The sequence below is a fragment of the Uranotaenia lowii genome, chromosome 2 (assembly GCF_029784155.1).
Source record: "Uranotaenia lowii strain MFRU-FL chromosome 2, ASM2978415v1, whole genome shotgun sequence".
NCBI classification, from domain to species: Eukaryota; Metazoa; Arthropoda; class Insecta; order Diptera; family Culicidae; genus Uranotaenia; species Uranotaenia lowii.
Window position 1 is genome coordinate 368,152,003 of NC_073692.1, and position 21,368 is coordinate 368,173,370.

The 21,368-nt window shown below is 39.0% G+C and overlaps 2 protein-coding genes across 3 annotated transcripts in view; both read right to left on the reverse strand.

Moving 5' to 3' along the window:
- Window positions 1–71: 71 nt before the first annotated feature.
- Window positions 72–9,191, reverse strand: LOC129743137 (sterol O-acyltransferase 1-like). The gene is made up of 4 exons (XM_055735104.1): window positions 8,658–9,191; window positions 8,343–8,574; window positions 8,130–8,275; window positions 72–1,117 (listed from the first exon to the last, which is right to left on the reverse strand). Exons 1-4 carry the CDS (start codon window positions 8,827–8,829, stop codon window positions 72–74), a joined length of 1,596 nt encoding a protein of 531 aa, XP_055591079.1. The 5' UTR covers window positions 8,830–9,191.
- A 4,936-nt stretch (window positions 9,192–14,127) lies between these two features.
- The window catches only part of LOC129747011 (sterol O-acyltransferase 1-like), a 62,958-nt gene continuing 55,717 nt past the window's right edge, over window positions 14,128–21,368 (reverse strand). For both annotated transcript variants that reach the window (XM_055741023.1, XM_055741022.1), the window contains exons 2-5: window positions 16,122–16,189; window positions 15,564–15,922; window positions 15,353–15,498; window positions 14,128–15,286 (exon numbers count right to left, since the gene is read on the reverse strand). In XM_055741023.1, coding sequence (XP_055596998.1) covers window positions 14,211–15,286; window positions 15,353–15,498; window positions 15,564–15,922; window positions 16,122–16,163 — 1,623 coding nt within the window. In that variant the 5' untranslated portion in view covers window positions 16,164–16,189 and the 3' untranslated portion in view covers window positions 14,128–14,210. The remainder of the gene's footprint in view (window positions 15,287–15,352; window positions 15,499–15,563; window positions 15,923–16,121; window positions 16,190–21,368) is intronic.

Here is a 21,368-nt window from a genome sequence, read left to right on the forward strand (position 1 = left end):
TTCAAAAGCTCTAAAAGTAGTACTAAATTTTCGAATTTTTATTGGTTAATTGTATAGCCTTTAACATTTTATCAACTACTACTTAATACGCTAGTTATGGTCCAGTTAAGATTAACTGAGATTCCGTTGCAGAACCACGATACTGGTATCATGTAATCTACCAGAGATTCATCGCTCACCGGACAGTTTCTCCGGGAGTAGAATTCCATACTGAATAGGCTCAGCAGTATTCCACTTCCAATGCACAGCAAAAACCACAGAAGAACATTACCGTAGGCTTTTCGCACATTTTTCGTCAAAAGCATCAACAGTAACCCCATGAACTCAAACTGTACGAACATCACCGGATAGAAGAACCGAAACGTAAAGGCCAGTATGATTTCGTGGAAAATAGCCGACAACGTGAACACAGCTATTGTTGCTAAGAACCTACAATTACCCATACAATACTCAACCAAGTCCTTATAGATGTAGGTATACAACCAATCATGCACGATCACGTTCCACGATCGGATATACTCAGCGAAGGACGAAGCATTCCACCAATCCCGGTAGAACATCCGATCAGCAAACCTCAGCAACTCCGAGACGACATTCATCCACGAATGTAACATGCAATAGAACAAAAATACGCATATCAAAAAAGCCGGTATGATGCTTCGAAAAATACTCAAAATAAGATGACCCAAGCTTATGTCCTCCTTGCCAAAATTATAGAACGTCGGATTTAAAAACCGTTCCAGCAAAAAGCTGATGTAGAAAATTACTCCAATAACTTCAAACACGTGTTTGCCCACCACAGCCCAACGGATACGCTCGGTTCGAGGATACTCATCGCTATAAACCAACGGCGGCACGAACAGGAAGTAAATGTATCGGTTAAAAGATGGCAGAAGGATGGTGTCGCAGCTGCCGACATCTAGCGCCCGGCATACGTTACTACGCACAAATGCGAAGAATTTCATTACGAAGCGGGTCATTTCGATCAGGACCGCTACCGAGGAAGCTGGAGGCGTATCTAGCCATGCGACGGCTAGTAGGGTTAATACCAAGAATGAACCCTGATACAACAGGAAGTTGAACAGTCCAACGATGTTCCATGTTGTTCTCAGCAGATCTGTAAGAGAAAGAGAAAATAAGTTGATTTCAACAACGAGCTTAACACCTTTGAAAGGTAGCAATCTAGAGAATCAATCAAGGCGCCTTAAACCAAATCTAACTCTCATACTCTAACTGTCATATATAGCTAATCTTGAACCTGAAGTCAAAGATCTTGTTTGATGGCAACTAGGGTAACGGACCTATTTTGGACCGCTTTGGGAAGTGGCGATGCTAACAAATTGAAATAAAAAAAAAGTTTATGATACGATTCTTAACTGCTCTACACCCACAAATCAGACTCTACTCCAATAATGACCTTCCCTGGAGTTGTAATTATCGGTAGAAGATTCTATGCCGGGCTGGCGCTTTCTCATCGCTGATATTGTCCTCCCAGCGCAACCGTATTGCATATGTCTGAAAGAAACCAAATAAAACATTCCATATTCCATCTCAAGACTAAACCGGAGGGAAACAATCACACGAAGCGAAAAGATTTTTTTATTTCAAAGGAAAGTGCCGCCGAAACAAAGAAGAATTTTCCTCTGAAAATTCTTTGATTCAAAATATTAATGCTTTGTTACAAAAAACATTTTCATTTGAATGAAAGTTATTCTTTGGCCACAATGTAATTTATGATTTAGATTTTGAATCACTTATTCATTTAACCATTTTCGGTTTAATCCAATTGGAAGAGATATTTTCTGTTGTTTCGAAATCAATTTTAAAAGTTTACATTTATCCCGTTTATTGGGACAAGTCAAAACACAAAGCTTATTTTCAGATGCGTCAGTGTAAAGGGTTTAAAATGAATTTTATTCGTATTCCTGTTTGTTTTATCGAATTTCATTGATATCTCTGCAGTTCTTTGCAGTACAAGTTAATGTTTGATACTCCACATTTACTGAATGCTTTTTAATGCAAAAGACCTTCATTTAAAAAGTCATTTAAGAATCTGAATGTCCGCTTCAGTTTCAACACTCGGAATACCCGTTCTGACTTTTTCAACATATTGACTCATTTAGAAGATTTATTTTTTTAAAGGTCGATGTTTACACTCGCACCACCGTGTGGGTTGACAGGAGGGAATATTATTTTCAACACTTTAAGGGAATTTAAAAAAAAATCTAAAAGTGTCTGCTACCAGTTGAATATCAATTCTAAAAATTCAAATCATTACTGATGTTATGAAATCGCTTTGGTACATCTTTGTACCTGAAAATAATCATATTTTCGTAGGTGGTGGAAAGAATTAAAGAAACATAAGGTATCAAAGAATGATAGAACATAAGCCGTAAATATCATGAATTTTTCGAAAAAGATACAACGGCTCACCGGCAGGACTTGAACCTGCAATCTCCGCTTCAGTACAACGGCGCGTTAGCCAATTTCACCACGGTGAACGTGATGAAACCGGCGAACACGAGCGATCGAGCTAGAATAAGAAATAATTTTTAATTTTTTTGTAACAGAGAAAAGTTGAACGTTTGAACTTGCTCTAGTGTATCTCAAATAAAAATTCTTTCGGAAAATGAATACCCTCACTTTTTGTCATTAAAAAGCAGTTCATTTCACTCATACCTTTCGCTTATGCACTCGTCAGTTCTATCTTCTCTATTTTAAATGAAGACTCTTGTCAGTTCATGTGTCTGTTCATTTTAATCGGATTGTTTGTTCTTTTTTTAATTTAAATGGCACTTGACAAATCTTCAGTTAAGTACATTTGTACACGTTCAACCAAATGTAACCAATATGAAACAAAACTAACCTTCTATGTGAAATGGATTGAAAAATTATATATACATTTTTCCCTTCCTTTTTTTTCAATTGTCCGCAAAGTGTCTTACCATTCAGAACTAAATTTCTATTTTTCAGACAAAAAATGCTATACGAACTAAATATAGTACCGTCATCCGGGGTGAGTATGGGCCAAAATGAAAAATGTTTGTTTTTGAAATATCTTCATAAGTATCAGAGAAATCGTTATAAAATTTTTACACATGATAGCCGGCGTATCATTTCTTCTTTTGCTTTAAAAACTTTGGCTCAGAAATATTCTGTTTCAATTCTAGAAATCGTCTAAATTCAGTGTCATAATTACAAACAAACTACATTCCAAAAGTTTGTCATGTGTAAACTCACACTAGCAAATTTCATGTCTTTTTCCTGATAAATACGTTCATTACGATCTGCTAAACCAGAATCAGTGTTTCTTCTAAAAATTGGTTGAATATGTTAAGAGTTATTCCAATTTTTTGAAGCAGTGTCCAAAATGTAAAATGGGGGTGAAAATGGGCCAAGCTAAGATTGCGGCTTTCACAGCCTTGAATTTACTTTTTGAGTTACAGAATTGTGCGACTTACACAACATTCCTTTTATATGTTTCCCTCCGAACTCAACACATATTTCGCAGCTTTTAGACATTCCTTTTTTTGTCCCATGAAGCGGAATTGGAGTTAAGTACTTCAGACTTACATATGTATAAAGAATAAAAGCATGTCTTCAGCGACAACTCTAAAGAAGTCACATTTTCCTGCACTGGACCATGGAGAAAAGTCTTAAAGCATGGGTGGCCAACATTTTCAACAGGCGGGCCAAATTTCAGAAATGAGATTGGCGGGCGGGCCAAAAAAACCAATTCATCGAGAGTATTGAAAAAAAAATTAACAGAAATGTTCGAAAAATGTATGGAAAATTACCAAACACAACAATTAAAAAACTTGTTTTCTCAAAAATTTTTTTTTTACTTTTACCCCTTTGGCATATTTCAATTCATAGATATTTTCAGATCTTTGTTTTGAATTTAGTTTGAGTAGATTAAGATATATTTTTTTCAGATGATATACGCAGACCAAGAAAACCGATCAATTCTTAAAACATGACTTTTCCAAAAAAAGCTTTGCGGGCCACAAAAAGTTGGTCGAGGGCCACATATGGCCCGCGGGCCATGGTTTGGCCACCTATGTCTTAATGGTGTCCACGATGAAGTTGCCAAACTATGAAATTGCTCTAACTTTTTAACCGTTGGGTAGAATTTAATGAAAATTTTGGTGGATTTAGTTCATAGTGCATTGTTTACACCCAGTTGAGTTGAAACTGGTATCATGGATCACCAGTGCGGTTGCTCGGGTCGGAATTTGGGTCTAAACCGGCTGTTTGGACCATGGATACAGGGGCTCTTAAGTCCTGTGATCAAAACTCGCGGAAATGAAGTCGAAAGAACAGCTCGAGCGTGATGAAATTTTGCACATTCATCACGAGAATAAGGATCTCACGCATCATTCCATCGCTAAAATGTTGGGAAGCGCGAGTTCCATGATGTCGCGAGTGATTAAGCGGCTCGAGGAACAATTGACCACCGATCGGAAGCCCAGAAGTGAAGGAAAAAGTATTCCATACAACACCAAAAATCACAACCGCGTAGTTGGGGGTTGGGGCCTTCAACTGAAACCCGAACGCCTTCGTTTGGGATGTGGCTAAAAAGCTGCACCTAAGCCGAAGATTTGTCCAGAAAGCCAAAACTAAGGCTGGGCTTCGAACGTTCAAGGTACAAAAGGCTCCCAAACGCGACGAGAAGCAGAACAAGTCCGCCAAAACCCGTGCCACGAAGTTGAACCTCAACAACTTCCTGGTTTCCTTTCGTGACCCAGGACACGATGAACGGACAGGTGTACATGAAAGAGTGCCTCCAGAAGTGGCTGCTTCCTCTCCGAAGGCCCACAACGTCCCAACAATCTTTTGGTCGGATTTGGCCTCATACCACTACTCCAAGGACGTGCTAAAGTGGTATGCGGACAATAAGGTCAATTTCGTGCCGAAAATTTTCAACCCTCCCGAGATTCCGGAGCTCCGCCCCATCGAGAAGTACTGGGCGATTATGAAGCAGCACATTCTTAAACGACCTAAGGTAGTGAAGACAGTCGAGGAACTGTATGGGTTTACATGCAAAAAACAGTTGATTCACAGGTTGTGCAGAATCTTATGGCCAGGGTTAAGGCCAAGGTGCAGGCATTTGCGTATGGACTGTAAATAAAAGATGAAGTTTATTAGTAATTTTACAATCCCTGAAAATTTAATGGCAATCGGCAAACTCGAATTTTGCGAATTAATTTTGAGTGTGGCAATTTTCTCGTGGACACCCTTTAAGGAAAAGTAAAAAGAAAACTTGATTTCGGGTTTTAAAAAAGGGATATCATTCCAACAAGTATAAAACCACTGCTTAGATAAATTTCGTATGCGCTGAATTGGATTGAAAAAAAAAACTGAAGAAACCTTCCAGAATGTTATTAACACTTAACGAGCCATTTTTGTACAAGGTTCTACGAAGCGAAGGAAGAATTTCAATATCTCAGCCAGCATTACAGCTGAGGAAATTGCAGACAGTAATAGAAAAAAAAACCGAAAAAAACGAACAAGTAAATTAACAAGCGTAAGAAAGGGAAACGTTTTTTTAACTATCAGCTTTTTTTTTTATAGAATTAGGGTAAGTTTCAATAAAAATTTTTGTTTCGAAAAAATTGTTTTTTTAGACAAATTAATATCAGCAAGGACCGATGTGAGAGAACATTAAAAAGGGTCATCCATATACCACGTTAACAAATTATTACAGGAAATACATGTTTACCAGAAATTCAAATAAAAATACAACGGATAAGAATATGGCATAGGGAACAAAGAATGATTTTATCTGCTCCTGTTGAATGAATAACCTCGGCCGAAGTAAAGGAACTGAGTGGTTAATATTTATTGATCATATTTAAATGAAACTGTAAGTCAATCTACATGACAGATGAAAAGTTTTACACTCTACGGGATCATTCTTCACTTAAACATATAGATTCAATCTTTTTTTTATTTTTTGATAACATATTTTTATAAATCAGACAACTACTACAAAGGTTACCCATAGTCACCCCCTCAAAGGGGTGGGAATGGGCCAACATTTTCAAAAAATAATGTTTTGTAACCAAATTTTGTGCATTAGTGTTGTATATACATACACTATTTAAGAACAAATCTGCTTTGATTTTTTTCTAAATAAAATTACATTAAATAAATTACAATAGTTATTTAGAAAACAACTCAAACACCACAATTTTTGGCCCATTCTCACCCCGCATGTCGATATCTATTATTCTTGAAAATCGTTCAATTGTCATATCTGGGCGTCATTCATTACCATGTGCTGTGTACAAATAAGATAATTTTGATAGAATCAAATAGAAAAAAAACACATCTAGATTGCATTTCGCCACCATGTGCTTAAAATATATGAGGCCCTCAGAGCCAAAGGGGTATAAGTGACAAAATGGTCGATTTTGAGTTAATGAAGCCAAACGATTCTTCATATTTAAAACTATATTTGATGATTTTTTCAGATTTTTTTAATTTGATTTGCATACTTTTACGTTCCAAAGCAAAATTCAAATTTTCGAAAAATATATGGAAAATTGCCAAACACAACAACTTAAAAGCCTGTTTTCTCGAGATAAGCTTTCATGCACTTATACCCCTTTGGCTCCAAGGGCCTCATATATATAACGATATGCCATTAAGAATAAATGTAGGTACATGTGTCAGTACGACGTTATCTACGTATATTTTATCTTCAGCATTTGTTCCTATAATCCTTTTTGTGTAATTTTTTTAACAGTTAACTACTGCATTAGTATTGTTCTTAAAACACTTGAGTCTAAATAAGCATTCTCATCCTAAAAATCCATTATCTACATATATACAGACGTATAAGGTTATCAATGGAAGATGTGGAACATTTTTGACTCATTCGTATAATGGAGTGTGTAAATTCAGGCGTTTAATTTAACAGATTTTAGTGTAATGAATGTAGTTCCTCACATAATTTTTGTTAGCTTAATTTAAATTCACAGATTGTAATATGCATGAAACGATTCAGCTAATGATTGTTGTTAAAAGACAAATTAGAAAAACCAAAATTTGAAGAGAAATTACAAATACTTTGTTCATGAAAAATAATGATCTCCTACCATAAATGTAATTTATGATGAACTTAAAATCAATAGTGTAACGTTCTTGAAATAAAATTTGTTTACAACGGGTATCGCCTTTCTCTTTTTGAATATGAAAGATGACATTCATCAAAAAATGCCTTCATGAATAATTGGAACGCAATGTTATTTCTGTAACGATCTAAATTTATGTCAAAAAAGATGCTTCACTTATGTGCGTCCAATTTCACATAAATTTACATCATCGATGATTTAATATTGTGTAAAAAATGTCATAAAATTAATGTCTTCCAATTTATGGCTTTAAGCGTTTCTGTTTTATCTAGTGTAATTTTATGTCAAAAGTGATGCTTCAATTTTGTGCATCCAATTTGACATAAATTTACACCAAAAAATTAATAGTGTGTAGGCCTACTTGTTTGAGAAATAGACGCCCAAATTTTTCCAGCGATCAATAGGCGATGGAATCGCTGCCGAATTTGGGTGATAGTTTTACATTAGTGCAAGTGGGATGCAGCTAAAATTTCACCCAACTTTTGACAGATCTTAAGGCGTTTTCTTAAGGAGAGAAAGAATAACTTTTCGATTCCATCGCCCATGATGCTTTGGTTACTATCCTCTTGCGACGACATCTGTTCATGACGCCTCCGGAGACGAAAAACGAATCCCCCATAGGACAGAAAATCTCGAAAAATGGATGCCATGACTTTTCAATTTTATAAAAAAAATATAAATTAAATTACTACGGACAATTGATACAATTTTGTGTTTTTTTTAATTTATAAAAACCTATTGTCATGCCTACTGAATATTATAAAATTAATTTCGTTAAAATCGGTTGAGGCATTTAAGCTTACAAAACATGGATGCAAATTGGCTCCCATGTTCGGATGAAGAGTTCTTATATATGAATTAAACTAAAAAAAAACTTTCAAAATAGAATCTTTGGGAGCTTCAGGGATGTTGCTCTCACAAAACATGTCATTGGCCAAGCATTTATCTATAAAAATCGCTATTTCACTGCATATTATAAACATTACTTACCAGTTTTTAATTTTCTGTGAATCACAATCCAACACTTAAACAGCAGATAAGCGCATAGGGTGCATAATAGCATCATGCACCACAGTATCAACGAGTAGTGAAATTTGGCAAATCCAGCAACGATAGGTCCCAATCCGAATTTGATACTGAAAAAAATTAGTCAAGTCAACTTACTAAACGTAGCAAATAAGTGAAAAATAGTTGCTCTCTCACCTTCCACCTTCGACAAAGTCGTACACGATCGTGTAAAATAACACGATCAACAGTGCCACAATGAAAATATGATAGAGCGTTCTGAAGTTCTGATCCTCGCACAGATCGGTCAGCAGTGAGTTACGCGGCACAAAAACCTTATTCCTCAGGGAACGTTTGCTCGCCGAGGACGACTTCCGGTTGCTAATTTTTCCATCATCGCATCTCTCGATCACTTCCGGAAAACTTAACCCTAGAAGATCATAAAAATCGCACATGTTTATTATCACGGAATCTTCGTTGGCTATAATGTTACTTAACCAAACGGACACTTACTTTTGATAATAACCGGAACATTTCCAGGGGGCTCTTCAGAATCGCCGATCGATGCGATTTGATCATTTCTGCTGATCGTTGTGACCGAAGAATTTTTCAAGGATAAATTTTTACCGCCAACTGAATCTTCATCTGCACGTGGTTCAATAACGTTGGAATTCTGTTGATTCATATTTCTTAAATTTTTGAAGTTAAAAAATCGATGTTTCAATAGAAATTCCAACTGCTCTAACTAAAGATTAGTTGAGTCGTTGAATATGTTTCGATTGACCACAAAACTTCGAACGAGAGTCACTGGTAAACAAGCAAAGTCCTTGATTCTGTGAAGGGTTCATTAACTTTTCATGGGATGGGATGCACGGAAATGCTCTCAGAATATCACACGATCACTTTCACTTTTAGTTTTTTTTGTAACATTTGCTGAGTAATAATTTCAAGATGTTAGTACATGTTTAGCTTCACAATTCACACGTATTGTTAACGTTTTTTTTTTCAAACTACCCTGTTTTAAACAAAGAATAACTTTTTTTTATTCCCAACCTCAGGACAAATTGAAAACGGTGAACCTGCAGCGACGAAAACGTTTTTGGTACTACGATTAAGAGTATGTTCTTCATACTTTCTTGATTGATCCTTACGAGATCAAGTGTTGAAAGAGATACCCACTTTTACTAATTCAATTCCCGGCTGAGCCTATCGGTTTTTCTTTGACTAACTGAATGCCGTCTACATACGAATTTTTAGTTTGATAAACTAGTATATCATAATTCAAGGATTCAAGTTGGGAGGACAAAACTGCCCGAAAGAGCTACATTTTAGTCAACCGAATTGACTTTGTGCAGATCGCTAAGACAAAGTACCAGTGACAACAACTTTCTGCATTTTGCCGAGGTCGCTCAATTGTTAACTGGTTTGTGTTTATTCTGAAGTTCAAGTCTCCGGCAACTAAAAGTAGGTACCATAAATCTGTCGCAAGGGTAGGATCAATGTTTCTGCCAAAAATCTGGTTTCTCGCAAAAGTTCCGCGAAGGAGGACGTTAGCTCATAAATTATCAAACGAATTCAAAATTATGTCACCTATCAGGGTGAAAGGTAATAAATTTGAGTTTTTTTTTCTCCCTTGTGTAAGTGTAGAAGTCAATATTGTCTTTCTAACAACTTCAAAAATAGATAAAAATTATTTTAACGAATAAATTGGAATGTGAAATCATAAATTTCAATTTTAAATCCGCATTGGAATCTCATCAAAAGTTTTGCATATTGAAATGCAAAAATCAGCATTGAAAATTTTAGAGATTATTGCGTGGGTGTACGTCAGCTGAGTAGTTAGTTGGGCGGCTGGATGAACGATTGGTTAGACATTGGGGGTTAACTACTTGGCCGCTGGGGTGGCACGAAAGTATCGATAGCCCACCTTAAATATATAGAGCAAGGGGGGATTACCTGTTTGAGTTTGGGCCAAGTCATTTGAAAATATATTTAATTTCATAGATCTTGAATAGAATGATCCATTCAGTTGTTTTTTTTCTGAAGTTCTGAAAAAAACCCGTGTTATTCATTATTTTTAATATCTGTATATTGCAATTATAGAAATTTCCACCTCAATCTGATGCTGATAAATTTTTATAGTGAAACTTAAAATGGTGAACTATATAGAATTTTCTTTGTATTACATTAAAATCTCTGTATGAGCAAAATCTGGCTGAATGTTGAAAAACCCGTAATTGAAATACGACAATTTTTGCGCGTCACAATTTTAAACGGTTACTTCCGAGAATAAGGATCGGTTGAGAAAGTTGTGAATCGCGAATTTCGTGGTGTTTGCTATCATAAAACGTTACGCTGAACATCCAACTAATGATCGGAATATCCGAAAAAAGCCGTCTTTAAACGGAAAACAGAACGCCTTAGGGCAAGTTCACTGGTGTTGGGAAAAAGTGGTAGAAATTTTGACATTTTGAAAATTTGACCGTGCATAAATGTTTTCAAGATCTTGGGGCGTTGTATTTTTTTACAACACTGTTTCTATTTCAGCCGTATGTGATAGAAATATTGCTATTTTTGCATCACAGCATGCGAAACTAGAAAACGTGTTGTTAAAAAACTTGAAGGCCACAGATCTTGAAAGTGTTTTTGCATGGTCAAATTTTCAAAATGTGCAAAAAGTGACAAAATTTCTACCGCTTTTTCCCAACACCATTGAACTTGCTCTTATGTGGCTAAATGTAAATACCATAACTCAAATTTGAATATTTTTGAAGCGAAGCAATCCTTGAAGAGGATGTGTCAAGCGATCTTGAAAATTTTCACTAGTCTTAAACAAACTCCCGAACATTAAAGAACACTTTTCCTTCGTAATAAATTTCTTTGTTAATTTTTACTCAAAGCGTTTCTCTGGCCACTGCGGATCCCAAGTCTTCAGATTATGGGCTCCACTTCAAGAGAAAGCAGTCCTCTGTGGGTTGGTCCCAATTACGAGAATTGGAAGTTCCGCGTGAAGCTGCTCCTGGATGCAGCGGAGGTCTCGGAATCCTTGTTGGTTTCGTTCGTGTCCGATGCATGCCTAGGAAATGTACGGGAGAAAGAAACGGCTAGGGCTATGTGGAAAGCCCTGGATGAAACCTTCGCTACGAGATGGTTAACGAGCCAGACTTTACGTCGGAAGCAGTTGGCTCGCCTGCGCATGAAGGAAGGGTCCTCGATGCAAGCGCATTCCCAAGCGTTCGACGATTTGGTCCGGCAGTTGAAGTCTGTTAGGGCAAAGTTGAAAACAAACGATCTGATGTCTCAACTTTTTCTGACACTAGATACCAGACAGCTTTGATCCTTTGGTGACGGCCCTCGAGAATCTGGACGAGAAGGATCTTTCGCTGGAAATGGTTAAACAGCGATTGTTGGCGGAAGTATCCAAACGAGAAGACCGGATTGTGGAATCGAACGAGGACAAGAGCACGGTGTTCGTCGGAAGAAAAGGAAACCGGGAGAAGAAACTCAATGGGCCGAAATACTATCGCTGTGGCAAGCTTGGCAACGTTCAAAAGGACTGCCGAAGCCGACAGCCGGAACTAAATCAATCCTACAGCGAGAAAATCAAGCCAACTTGAGTTATCTGCAATCAATTCGGAAATTGAAGGAACCATTCGTTGTCCATGCGGCAAATGAACGCGTTACTTTAGTTGGTCAAGGCGTTGTTCGAGGCTATACTTCTTGCGGTGTCCGGTTCGAGTTGAAGAATGTGGTTTATCTGCCGGAATTACGAGGTAAACTGCTGTCAGTAAAAAGCTAGCGAGGAGTGCAATAAGTGTTTTATTCACTGATTCCCATGGTCGGGAAAAGGCGGTTCTCAGCAACAAAGATGGTCTTATTGCTGAAGCTTCTCTTAAGAACGATCTGTACGAGTTGCACCTCAATTTGGAAGCTGGAAGACACCACAAATTTATGTGCTGCTGAAGTTGGCAATCTGTGGCATCGTCGTGGATGGCATGTGCGTAAAGATTTCCTTGATTGGTTTCTGAAAGCTGCGTGAAAGGAAAGCAGTGTCGAGAGCCTTTTGATGGAACGCGATGCCGTGCTTCAAGGCCCCTGGAGCGAGTACATTCGGATGTTTGTTGCCACCCGGTGTCCTGGTAAGGCTCCAAATATTTTGTAAATTTTAATTGATATTTCACACATTGTGCAGTTGTTTATCATTTGAAGAAGAAGTCCGAAGTTTTTGCTTGTTTCAAACAATATGAAGCCATGGCTACGACGGTTATAGGGCTAGCGAACGGTAGACAATGTGCAACTCGAGACCCCATACACCCAACCTTCGGGTAGTGGTCATATCACCTCTTGTCTGCAACTCCGATTCTCTACCTCCCCGTGGTGCTAGCTGGGGTGCGAGCAACCTTAGCGGAGATCGGGTACCCAACCCCGGTGGATGCTTTGGTCGCATGCAGACTGAGATAGGGGTCTTCGTACGCGTCTGTTCTCCATGTCAGGGGCGGCGTGCGGAGTGCAACAACGTCCTGGTGGTGTTCGGGACCCAAAACAGCAACATCACGACGGTCCTCCTGCAAGATAGTGGGGTTAGCTGCGGGCCTTGCGAGCCCGTGACCACAAAAAACATAAGCAACGAACAACGAACAACGGATGGAAATCGGCAAAGAGGTATGCTGGAAGGGCTCCACGGTACGAACGTACCCAGATGGTCGTGCCATCTACCAGAGCTGCTTCAACACACATGAGCTTGGAACAGCTTTTATAGTGATGGGAAAGATGCAAAAGCGCGTGTTCGGGTGGTGGCCGATCAACTCACGAATGTGTCGGTTGAGAATCAAGGGCCGGTTCTTCAACATCTGCATCATCAACGTGCACAGCCCTCACCTCGGAAGTACGATGACGACAAAGACGAATTTTACGCACAGCTGGAGCGTGAATACGACCGTTGCCCAAAACATGATATCAAGATCGTCTGTTAGCGGTTACATGTTCCAAGTCTTTGGTAAAACCATATCCTGGTGCAGCAAGAAGCAGACAACGGTAACTATGTCGTCGAGTGAAGATGAATATGTGGCTCTGGCAGCGGCATCGATGGAAGCAATATGACTGATTGGTATTTTGGAAGACCTGGGATTCCGGAACGTATCACCTGTGACCATTTATGAAGACAACCATGGGTGCATTGGAATGGCAAGAAACTGCAAATCTCGACAATTTGAAATCCTCCGGAGATCTATTAGATTGGATTAAGCTTGGTAAATGCAGCGTGAAACACTGTTTTACGCTCAAAAGAATGTCAGTAGCCCCGGAATCCAACGTGAAGAACACAACACCCTCCTCTCGTTTGGAGATACTGCTTCCAGTAATGAAGGTTATCGCGTTACCTTCACTTGCAGCTTTAGCTTCAGGTCGTCCGTCCGGGTTTTGCATGAGACGACAGTAATTGTTTTTACGACACTTTACCATCCTTGTGGCACTTAGGCATTATGGGCCCTATTACATAAGACGAGTCACGAGTCATTCTACTCGAGTGAGCCATTTTGGTATTACAGTAGTCGAGTCGAGTCGAACTTCAGTCGAGTAGCTCGACTGAGTCGACTGCTTGAACGTTCGTGACTCAGCTGTCACGATTAACCGAGCCAAGTTTGTTTTGATCCGGTTTTTTAATTCGTTCAGTTTCACTGTACTCGACAGGGAAATGGAGTCGAGTTACTCGACTCGTTTTATGTAATAGGGCCCTATGTTCCTTTTTTCGGCAATGGTTGTGCTTTGCCGTAAATTTAACGGACGCCGTCCTCTGTTTCGATCCTTGAAAACAACAATATTTCTTGGCTCACATCTGCAACTCGGTCCGTTTTTCAGCGTACTGTGATTACCGTTTATTCCAACATAAACCCCGTTAACGTGAGATTTATTTCTTAACATTGAGATTCTTCATTTTCGACCCGGCCAATGATTGAAATTTCTTTCAAAATAAATCAGAGTTAGATGTGAGCAGTCTTGTATATTTTACCTAAACAATAATTGAACAATCTATAAATTTCATCTTAATTGGTAACACCTTATAGCTAACTAATCCATCACCCATGGTCCGGTGATGGTCCAGTTGGGATTATGCGAGATTCCATTGCAGGACCACGAAACTGGTATCATGTAATCTACCAGCGAATCCCCACTTACTGGACAGTTTCTTCTGGCGTAGTACTCCATGTTGTAGAGACTAAGCTGAATCCCATTTCCAACGCACAACATAAACCACAGCAAAATATTGCCAACGTCCTTACTCATGTTCCTAGTCACGAACATCAAAAGCAGCCCCATGAACTCAAATTGCACAAACATCACCGGATAGAAGAACCGGAAGGCGAATGCTAGAATTACTTCGTGGAATACAGCGGACACGGTGAAGACCAGTATCGTCGCTAGAGGTTTACAGTTTTTGAACAAATGCTCGACCGAGTCCTTATAGATGTAGGTATACAACCAATCGTGTACGACCACATTCCATGAGCGGATGTACTCGGCAAAGGAAGACGCGTTCCACCAGTCCCGGTAGAACATTCGATCCGCAAAGCGAAGCAGCTCCGAACTGGCATTCATCCATGCATGGAGTAGACAGTAAAATCCACATAAAAAGGTTAAGGACGCTGGCATAACGCTACTAAACATGGACAGCACAAACTTTCCCGCACTGATTTGATCGTTTCCAAAGTGATCGAAAACGGGATTCAGGAACCGCTCGAATATGAAGCTGATGTAGAAAATGACTCCGATCACCTCCAGCACGTGTCTGGTGACCACAAACCATCGGATACGCTTGGTTCGCGGGTACTCATCCCGGTAGACGAGAGTCGGTGCAAACAGGAAGTACGTGAACTTGGAGAACGCTGGAACCAGTTCGGTAAAGGTTGGCTTGTCCTCGGATGATCGTTTAACTCCACTGGAAGCGTTCAGTGCACGAGGTACGTTACTACGTACGAAAGCATGAACCTTCATGGTAAACCGGGTCATCTCCATGAGAACTGCTACTGATGCTGCCGGTGGCAGATCCAGCCACAAAACGGCTTTGATGACGAACACGATGAAGCAACATTGGTACAGAACCATGGCGAACAAGGCGCTAATGTCCCAGGTTTTCCGGAGATCATCTATGGATAGAACATTTGATAAAGGAACGTGAGGAGAGATCTAGATTTGATTGTAAGTAAACTCACTTTTTGTTAAACTCCTTCGAATTTGAGCCCATGCAGTAAAACACGGATAAACGCATAGTGTCAAAAGCTGCATGCAACTCCAGAGCAGTAGCGAGATGTGGAAGTTTCCAAAGCCGCCTACGATCGGTCGAAATCCTAGGTTGATGCTGAAAATTAGATATTGGTATTGTCAAATCGAGACAGTAACTTTGATTAAATTTTAACTACCAACCTTCCTCGATCAACAAAATCGTGCACGACCGTGTTCAGGAACATGATAATCAGTATCACAATAAAGATATGGTAGATCGTCTTGATGTGCTTGACTTCGAAAAGATCGGTAAGCAGCGAGTTGCGGGCGACGAATTCCTTATCCGGCAGTTTACCGCTCGGAGATCGTTTTCGGCGGTCCAATTTGGCGCCCTTGCCGTCCTTTGCGGCTCCATTGCTCAGCGACGACGAGCTTGAATCCCGGAAGAGTTCTCGCAGCTCGTAGTTTTTCAAATTGAACAACTTCACCTCGCTCAGCAAATCATCGACGAGCAGATCCAGCTTCCGCGAGACGTCTTTCTCCAGACCGTGGACCATGGCCTGGTGGATGGTGAGAGATTGATGAATTTATTAGATTAATTTGAGCGACATGAATCATCTCCGGACTTTGCTTCTTTTAACTATTTTCATCTATATCTAAGATTTTGTAAGACTAACTAACAAGCATCATGAGATAGATAGTACAACATTTCTAAAACATGCTATTGACTCTTAATGGGTATCTACGTGATAAACTTACATTCATCGTTTCTCGCATCTTGTCGATGGTCATATCCTTCATTATTTCTTCTTTGTACTCATGGCGGGCTGTTTAATAAAAATAAAAGAAAAAGGAAATAGTTAATCGATCAGTAATCTATTATAAATAATTATAATTATAAAGAAAGCATTATCATATCTGTGAAAAAAATAAATTCCATTTGTTGCTTTTAAGATAAATATTTTTATAATAATTACATTTTATAAGCGTTAAACATACCTTAATGATGACTTTCTGTCAATTTAAGGAATGAATAGGATAGTGTTCGAGGACTTAGACCCAGCTGGGTCATTGACCACGATATGTTAACGTGAAAAAATGCAAAGTCTTTCGAGGACCACACGTGATCTACTTGAAAATAAGCCGTGTCATTCATATTATGATGACTAGAAACACTCAGCGTTGAAAACGTTGAAGAAGTACATACTTTGTTATCTAGTGAAGCAGGTATTAAGAATAAGTTTTATGAATTCAGACAAAATCAAATTTTGTCACCAGGTTACAGTTTGGAAAGTTAGTCGCATATTGACAGAATATAATTCCTTTTTTTTAGCCTATTAATTTTTTCGGTTCTTTTTATTTTAGTTAAAGTTTTTTAATTTTATGTTTTGGCTTCCAGGATTCTGATGTAACTGGTTGAAATGGGACTATTCTCGCGGAAAAGGGCAGTGAATCAGGTGAATCATAATCCACCTTGTTATCTTCGGATACGATAGCACCACAGCTGAGTCAACCTATTTTATATTCAAAAAAATTGAATACGAGGCCTTTCACATTAGGGTGTGCAAATTTTTGTTTTATTTTTGCTTTATTTTTGTTTCCGAATTTCAAAATGCATACACGGTGCCCCCCTGGACCGTTATTATAAAAAAAAAGTGACCATCAAAACCAAGTGTAGGGCTCGATTCCTTAGGTTATTCTACACCTCTGGGCAAATTTTTAAAAAAATCCCTAGTCGAATTTTCGAGAAATCTTGATTTGAAGTTATTAGGTCAAAAAACGAATATAAAGCATGGATCACCAACAATCTGGACGCATTAAAAAGGGTCTATCTCGGAGCTATGTAAACGAAATAAAAATGTTTTGTACTCAAAATGTAGGGTTTTTATTGCACTTTAAAGGAAAATAATAAAAAAAAATATTCCGATGTTTTTTTTTATGAAATTTTGAACTTTTCATCGAGAACCGCTCATCATAGTTTGGACATCCTATTCGCTGACCTAAACGGCCCTTTTGTTCCACAATCTCTTCATCTAAGTTGCATCCCGAGTCGTCCTACCATTCTTCTTCATCTTCTGCTTGACAATTGCCCAAATTTTTTTTCGATAGGGTGGAATTGAGGGCAGTTTGGTTGGGATGTCTCGATACCACTGTAGTACCTCTTTGCTGTAGTGGCAGCTTGCCAAATCTTACGAAAACTTTACTGGTCCTTTGTGAGATCTAATGTACGGAAAAAACGTTTTTCAGGCACTCCTCCTTGTACATTTCGGAGTCCTTGGTCTTGTTTTTCACAAAAACCGGGGTTTTTCGTCCGCAGCTGCAAATACCTTGCCAGATAAAACAGTTTCTTGCAAACTTATCGGCAAAAACGAATTTGAACTTGGCGGGGACATCACCCCGACCACTGGCTTATAAATTTATCCATGAGGATGCATCCGTTCTACTTCGTTGGAATCTTGTTGTATAACTTCCGGGCCCGATAGGATCGTATTCCTTCGCGGAGACTAATTCTTCTGACGGTGTACCGGTCGACGTTGAATTTCTTGGCGATGTCGTAGTCCGACTACCCTGTGTTTGCCTTGATCGTTCTCAACACCTTCAAATGCAGTTTCCGATCCTCAGGTCCACTAAGACGCTGGGTATGAACCTGCCGATCGATAGTATGCATCTCACGGAACCATACAACGCTGCAGACGGATGATTTGACCATTTTTTACAAATTTCGCGATTTTTGAACCCGGCCACGTCGGGTTTTTGACGTGGGTGTCCAAAATTAATTCTCGTCTCGCGGCTTCCATCACGTGTAACTTTTTTGGAACAAATCGAATTGTAATGAAATTTTCAGCACTGATAGAGGAAAAATTTCCAAACAAAGTACTGTCAAAACATTCCAGATCCGACAACTAGTAGCGAAATGGTGTAATAAACAGTGCGTCAAAATTTTGGGTGATCCATGCTTTAATCATAATTCGAAGTATTTAATCATTCTGTTCGCGAACGACGAGTGAGACAGACGCGTTTTTAAGCATATCGAGTGGAATAAAAAATAGACATTTAAAAGTGATTCTGGAAGTGAATTAGATTTACAGAAAGACTTCTTCGAATCATTTAAGTGCTTTGTGAAGTAGAAGTGAAAAGAAAACAGTGATTAACAGAGATTTCTCTGTAGAAAAAGCACGCCATTGGCGTGGGTAAAATCCAAAATGGCGGATCCACCTAACTCAATTAGGAAAGCGAGGGAACTCACCGACGATAATATGGATGAACCTGGAGCAGCTAGCTTAGAGCTACAGCGAGTGCGACGGGATGAAGAACGTGGTTCAGCGAAGAAAGAGTTCATCAACATCACCTACACACACGCGGATTCGGCCCCGTATAGGGTTTATTTCGAACTAAAGGAACAAGTAGAAGGAGCGCGGATTAACAAATTCATGGTTGGTTCAACTCTACGGAAAAAGGAGAAGTTCAAGCAAAACATAATAGACATGAAGCAGAATGGAAGGAACCGTATCATGGTTTACTTTAATAGTTTTATCAAGGCAAACATGATTATGGAGGAAGTAAACAAAGACCCAAGTAGCGTCTTCAAGGCATATGTGCCGCAACATCTGGTTTGTGTGACCGGAATTATTTTTGGAGTCCCGACGGAGATCGATCCCGAAGAGATTTTAGCGGATATTGAGTGTGATGTTCCCATTGTCAATGTTCAACGCTTGACACGGTATGTTGATAAAAAACCAGTACCCACGAATCGCATAAGTGTGATGTTCAGATCGAATGAGCTTCCAGATAGAATTCGATTGTTCGCTTGCTCAACCCGAGTGAGACCGTTTTTTCAAAAACTGATTGTCTGCGAGAACTGCCTCAGGTTTAATCATCGGGCAGACAATTGCAGAGGGAAAAAACGATGTGGGCGATGTGCTGTCCAACACGATAATTCTGAAGACTTCGCAAAATGTAATAACCCGGTAAAATGTGCACACTGTAAATCTCCCGATCATATGTCGCAACACGATGAGTGTCCTGAAAAAGAAAGACAAAAGAACATTAAATCGTTGATGGCAAAGCGAACGGTGACATTTGCTGAAGCGACTGAACAGGTGCCTATTTGGACCCAGAATTCTTATTCTGCCTTGGAAAATCTGGATGAGTTTCCATCGATCGAAAACTCTTATGCCAATATAACATCGAAGAAACACGGCGTCTCTCATAATCTACGTGAACAATGGCAACTAACAAACTTGGAACGAAGAAAAATTGTACCCGCAGTCAAAGTATACCCGGACAGACCCAATGGCAAGCCAGTTGGAGGAAAACGGCTTAGATCCGACAATCTCGCAAATACGGATAAAACCATGACTGAACGCAACATCATCAAGGAGGTAAACACCGGACAAAAGTCGACAGGCAAACCAACTAATCCGAACAACGTAGAGGAGAAAGAAAGGTGGGAGCATCTGATCCAGATGGCCACAAAAAAAGCAGAGATGACGGCTAGCCAGCAAACCCAAGCAACTGTAATGAGCTTCTATGCGGACTTCTTACAACAGCTTGGCAACGAGGAAACAACGAAAAGTAAGTTTAAAATGTGTACACAAAAGTACTTTAAATTAGCAAACTCGATTTACGACAAATAAATAAATATTAGTAACTTCAATCAGTAAAATAAAAACTCAGTTAGACATATACTTTAAAAACCTATACATTATACCAAAATGGCTACTATAAAAGTAATTCAGTGTAACATACAGAGCTTAGAAAAACATAAGGCAGAACTCACTAAAACTCTAGTTGAGGTTTCATACGATATTGCTCTTATATCCGAATCATGGATAAATGAATGTTACATCAATACAAATCGATACAAAATTTCCAAATATCATTTGATCTCTCAGGCAAGAGATGATCATTATGGGGGAGCAGCAATCTTTCTGAATAATAATTACAATTTTGTTAGAATCCCGTTACCCAACATCGGTCGTTGGACACAAGCCTGTGCTATAAAAATACTATCACTTGATCTGGTAGTTGTATCGGTGTACATGAGCCCATCTATCTCTACTGCGGAATTTGAAGAAGATGTAACAAAAATTTTTAACAGCGTTAGGAACTATAAAAAGGTTTTGATTGGAGGCGATTTTAACGCACATCACTACACATGGGGTAGTGAAGATTGTGACCGGAAAGGTACAATACTGATGAATGTAATAAATAACAGCAATAATTTGATTCTTAATGATGGCTCCTCAACTTTTATCCCCGTTCAACTAAATGCGAGCTCTTCGGCAATTGATGTCACGTTATGTTCGATTGAATTGATGTCAGCGATACAGTGGAATGTTAAAGATTTTAGTATCGGTAGCCATCACATGGTTATTGAAACATTGATAGGCAATATACAGCACAGGACTAAAAAGTACATTTACAACACAGCAAAAATATATGAAGAAATGGCTAAGTTAGATCCAAGGGAAATCAAAACTGTAGAGGATCTACTCCCAGTAGTCAGAAGGACCTATAAAGTTAACAGGAAAAAAGATACGAGGGAGCCTAAATTCTGGTGGACCGACGAAGTGGAGCAAGCGTGGAAAGAAAAATGCATAGCAAGGAAAAAATTTAACTCGCAATCGAACCTTCAAAATCTTTTAGAATTAAAAAAAAAGGCGTCGATATTCTTGAGGAAAAAGCGAGAAGAAACAAGGAAAAAAATTGAAGAGTTTCCTAAAGAATTGAATCCGTTCATTAGTTCCAAGGAATTGTGGTTAAAAGTTGGTAGATTGACAGGCAAGAGAGTTAGGGCGAAAGTTAACAATGTTATGTACGAGGATTCTAAGCTAGCTGAAGAATTCTTAGATCTTCATTTCGGCAAACATGATCCCCAGTTTTGGGAATGGCCAATTCCAGTTGCCACACAAGATTTAATGAACAAGAATAAATGGGATAGAATTCTAGCTAAAAAGAATAAGCATTCAGCTGCAGGTAGTGACCGTATTTCCTACGAAACAT

Coding starts and splice junctions, on each gene's coding strand:
- LOC129743137 (XM_055735104.1), bottom strand. CDS start 8,829: ATGAATCAACAGAATTCCAACGTTATTGAACCACGTGCAGATGAAGAT. Junction 8,276..8,342: donor GACTTTGTCGAAGGTGGAAG/GTGAGAGAGCAA, acceptor AATTTTTTTCAG/TATCAAATTCGGATTGGGAC. Junction 1,118..8,129: donor TCACAGAAAATTAAAAACTG/GTAAGTAATGTT, acceptor TTTCTCTTACAG/ATCTGCTGAGAACAACATGG.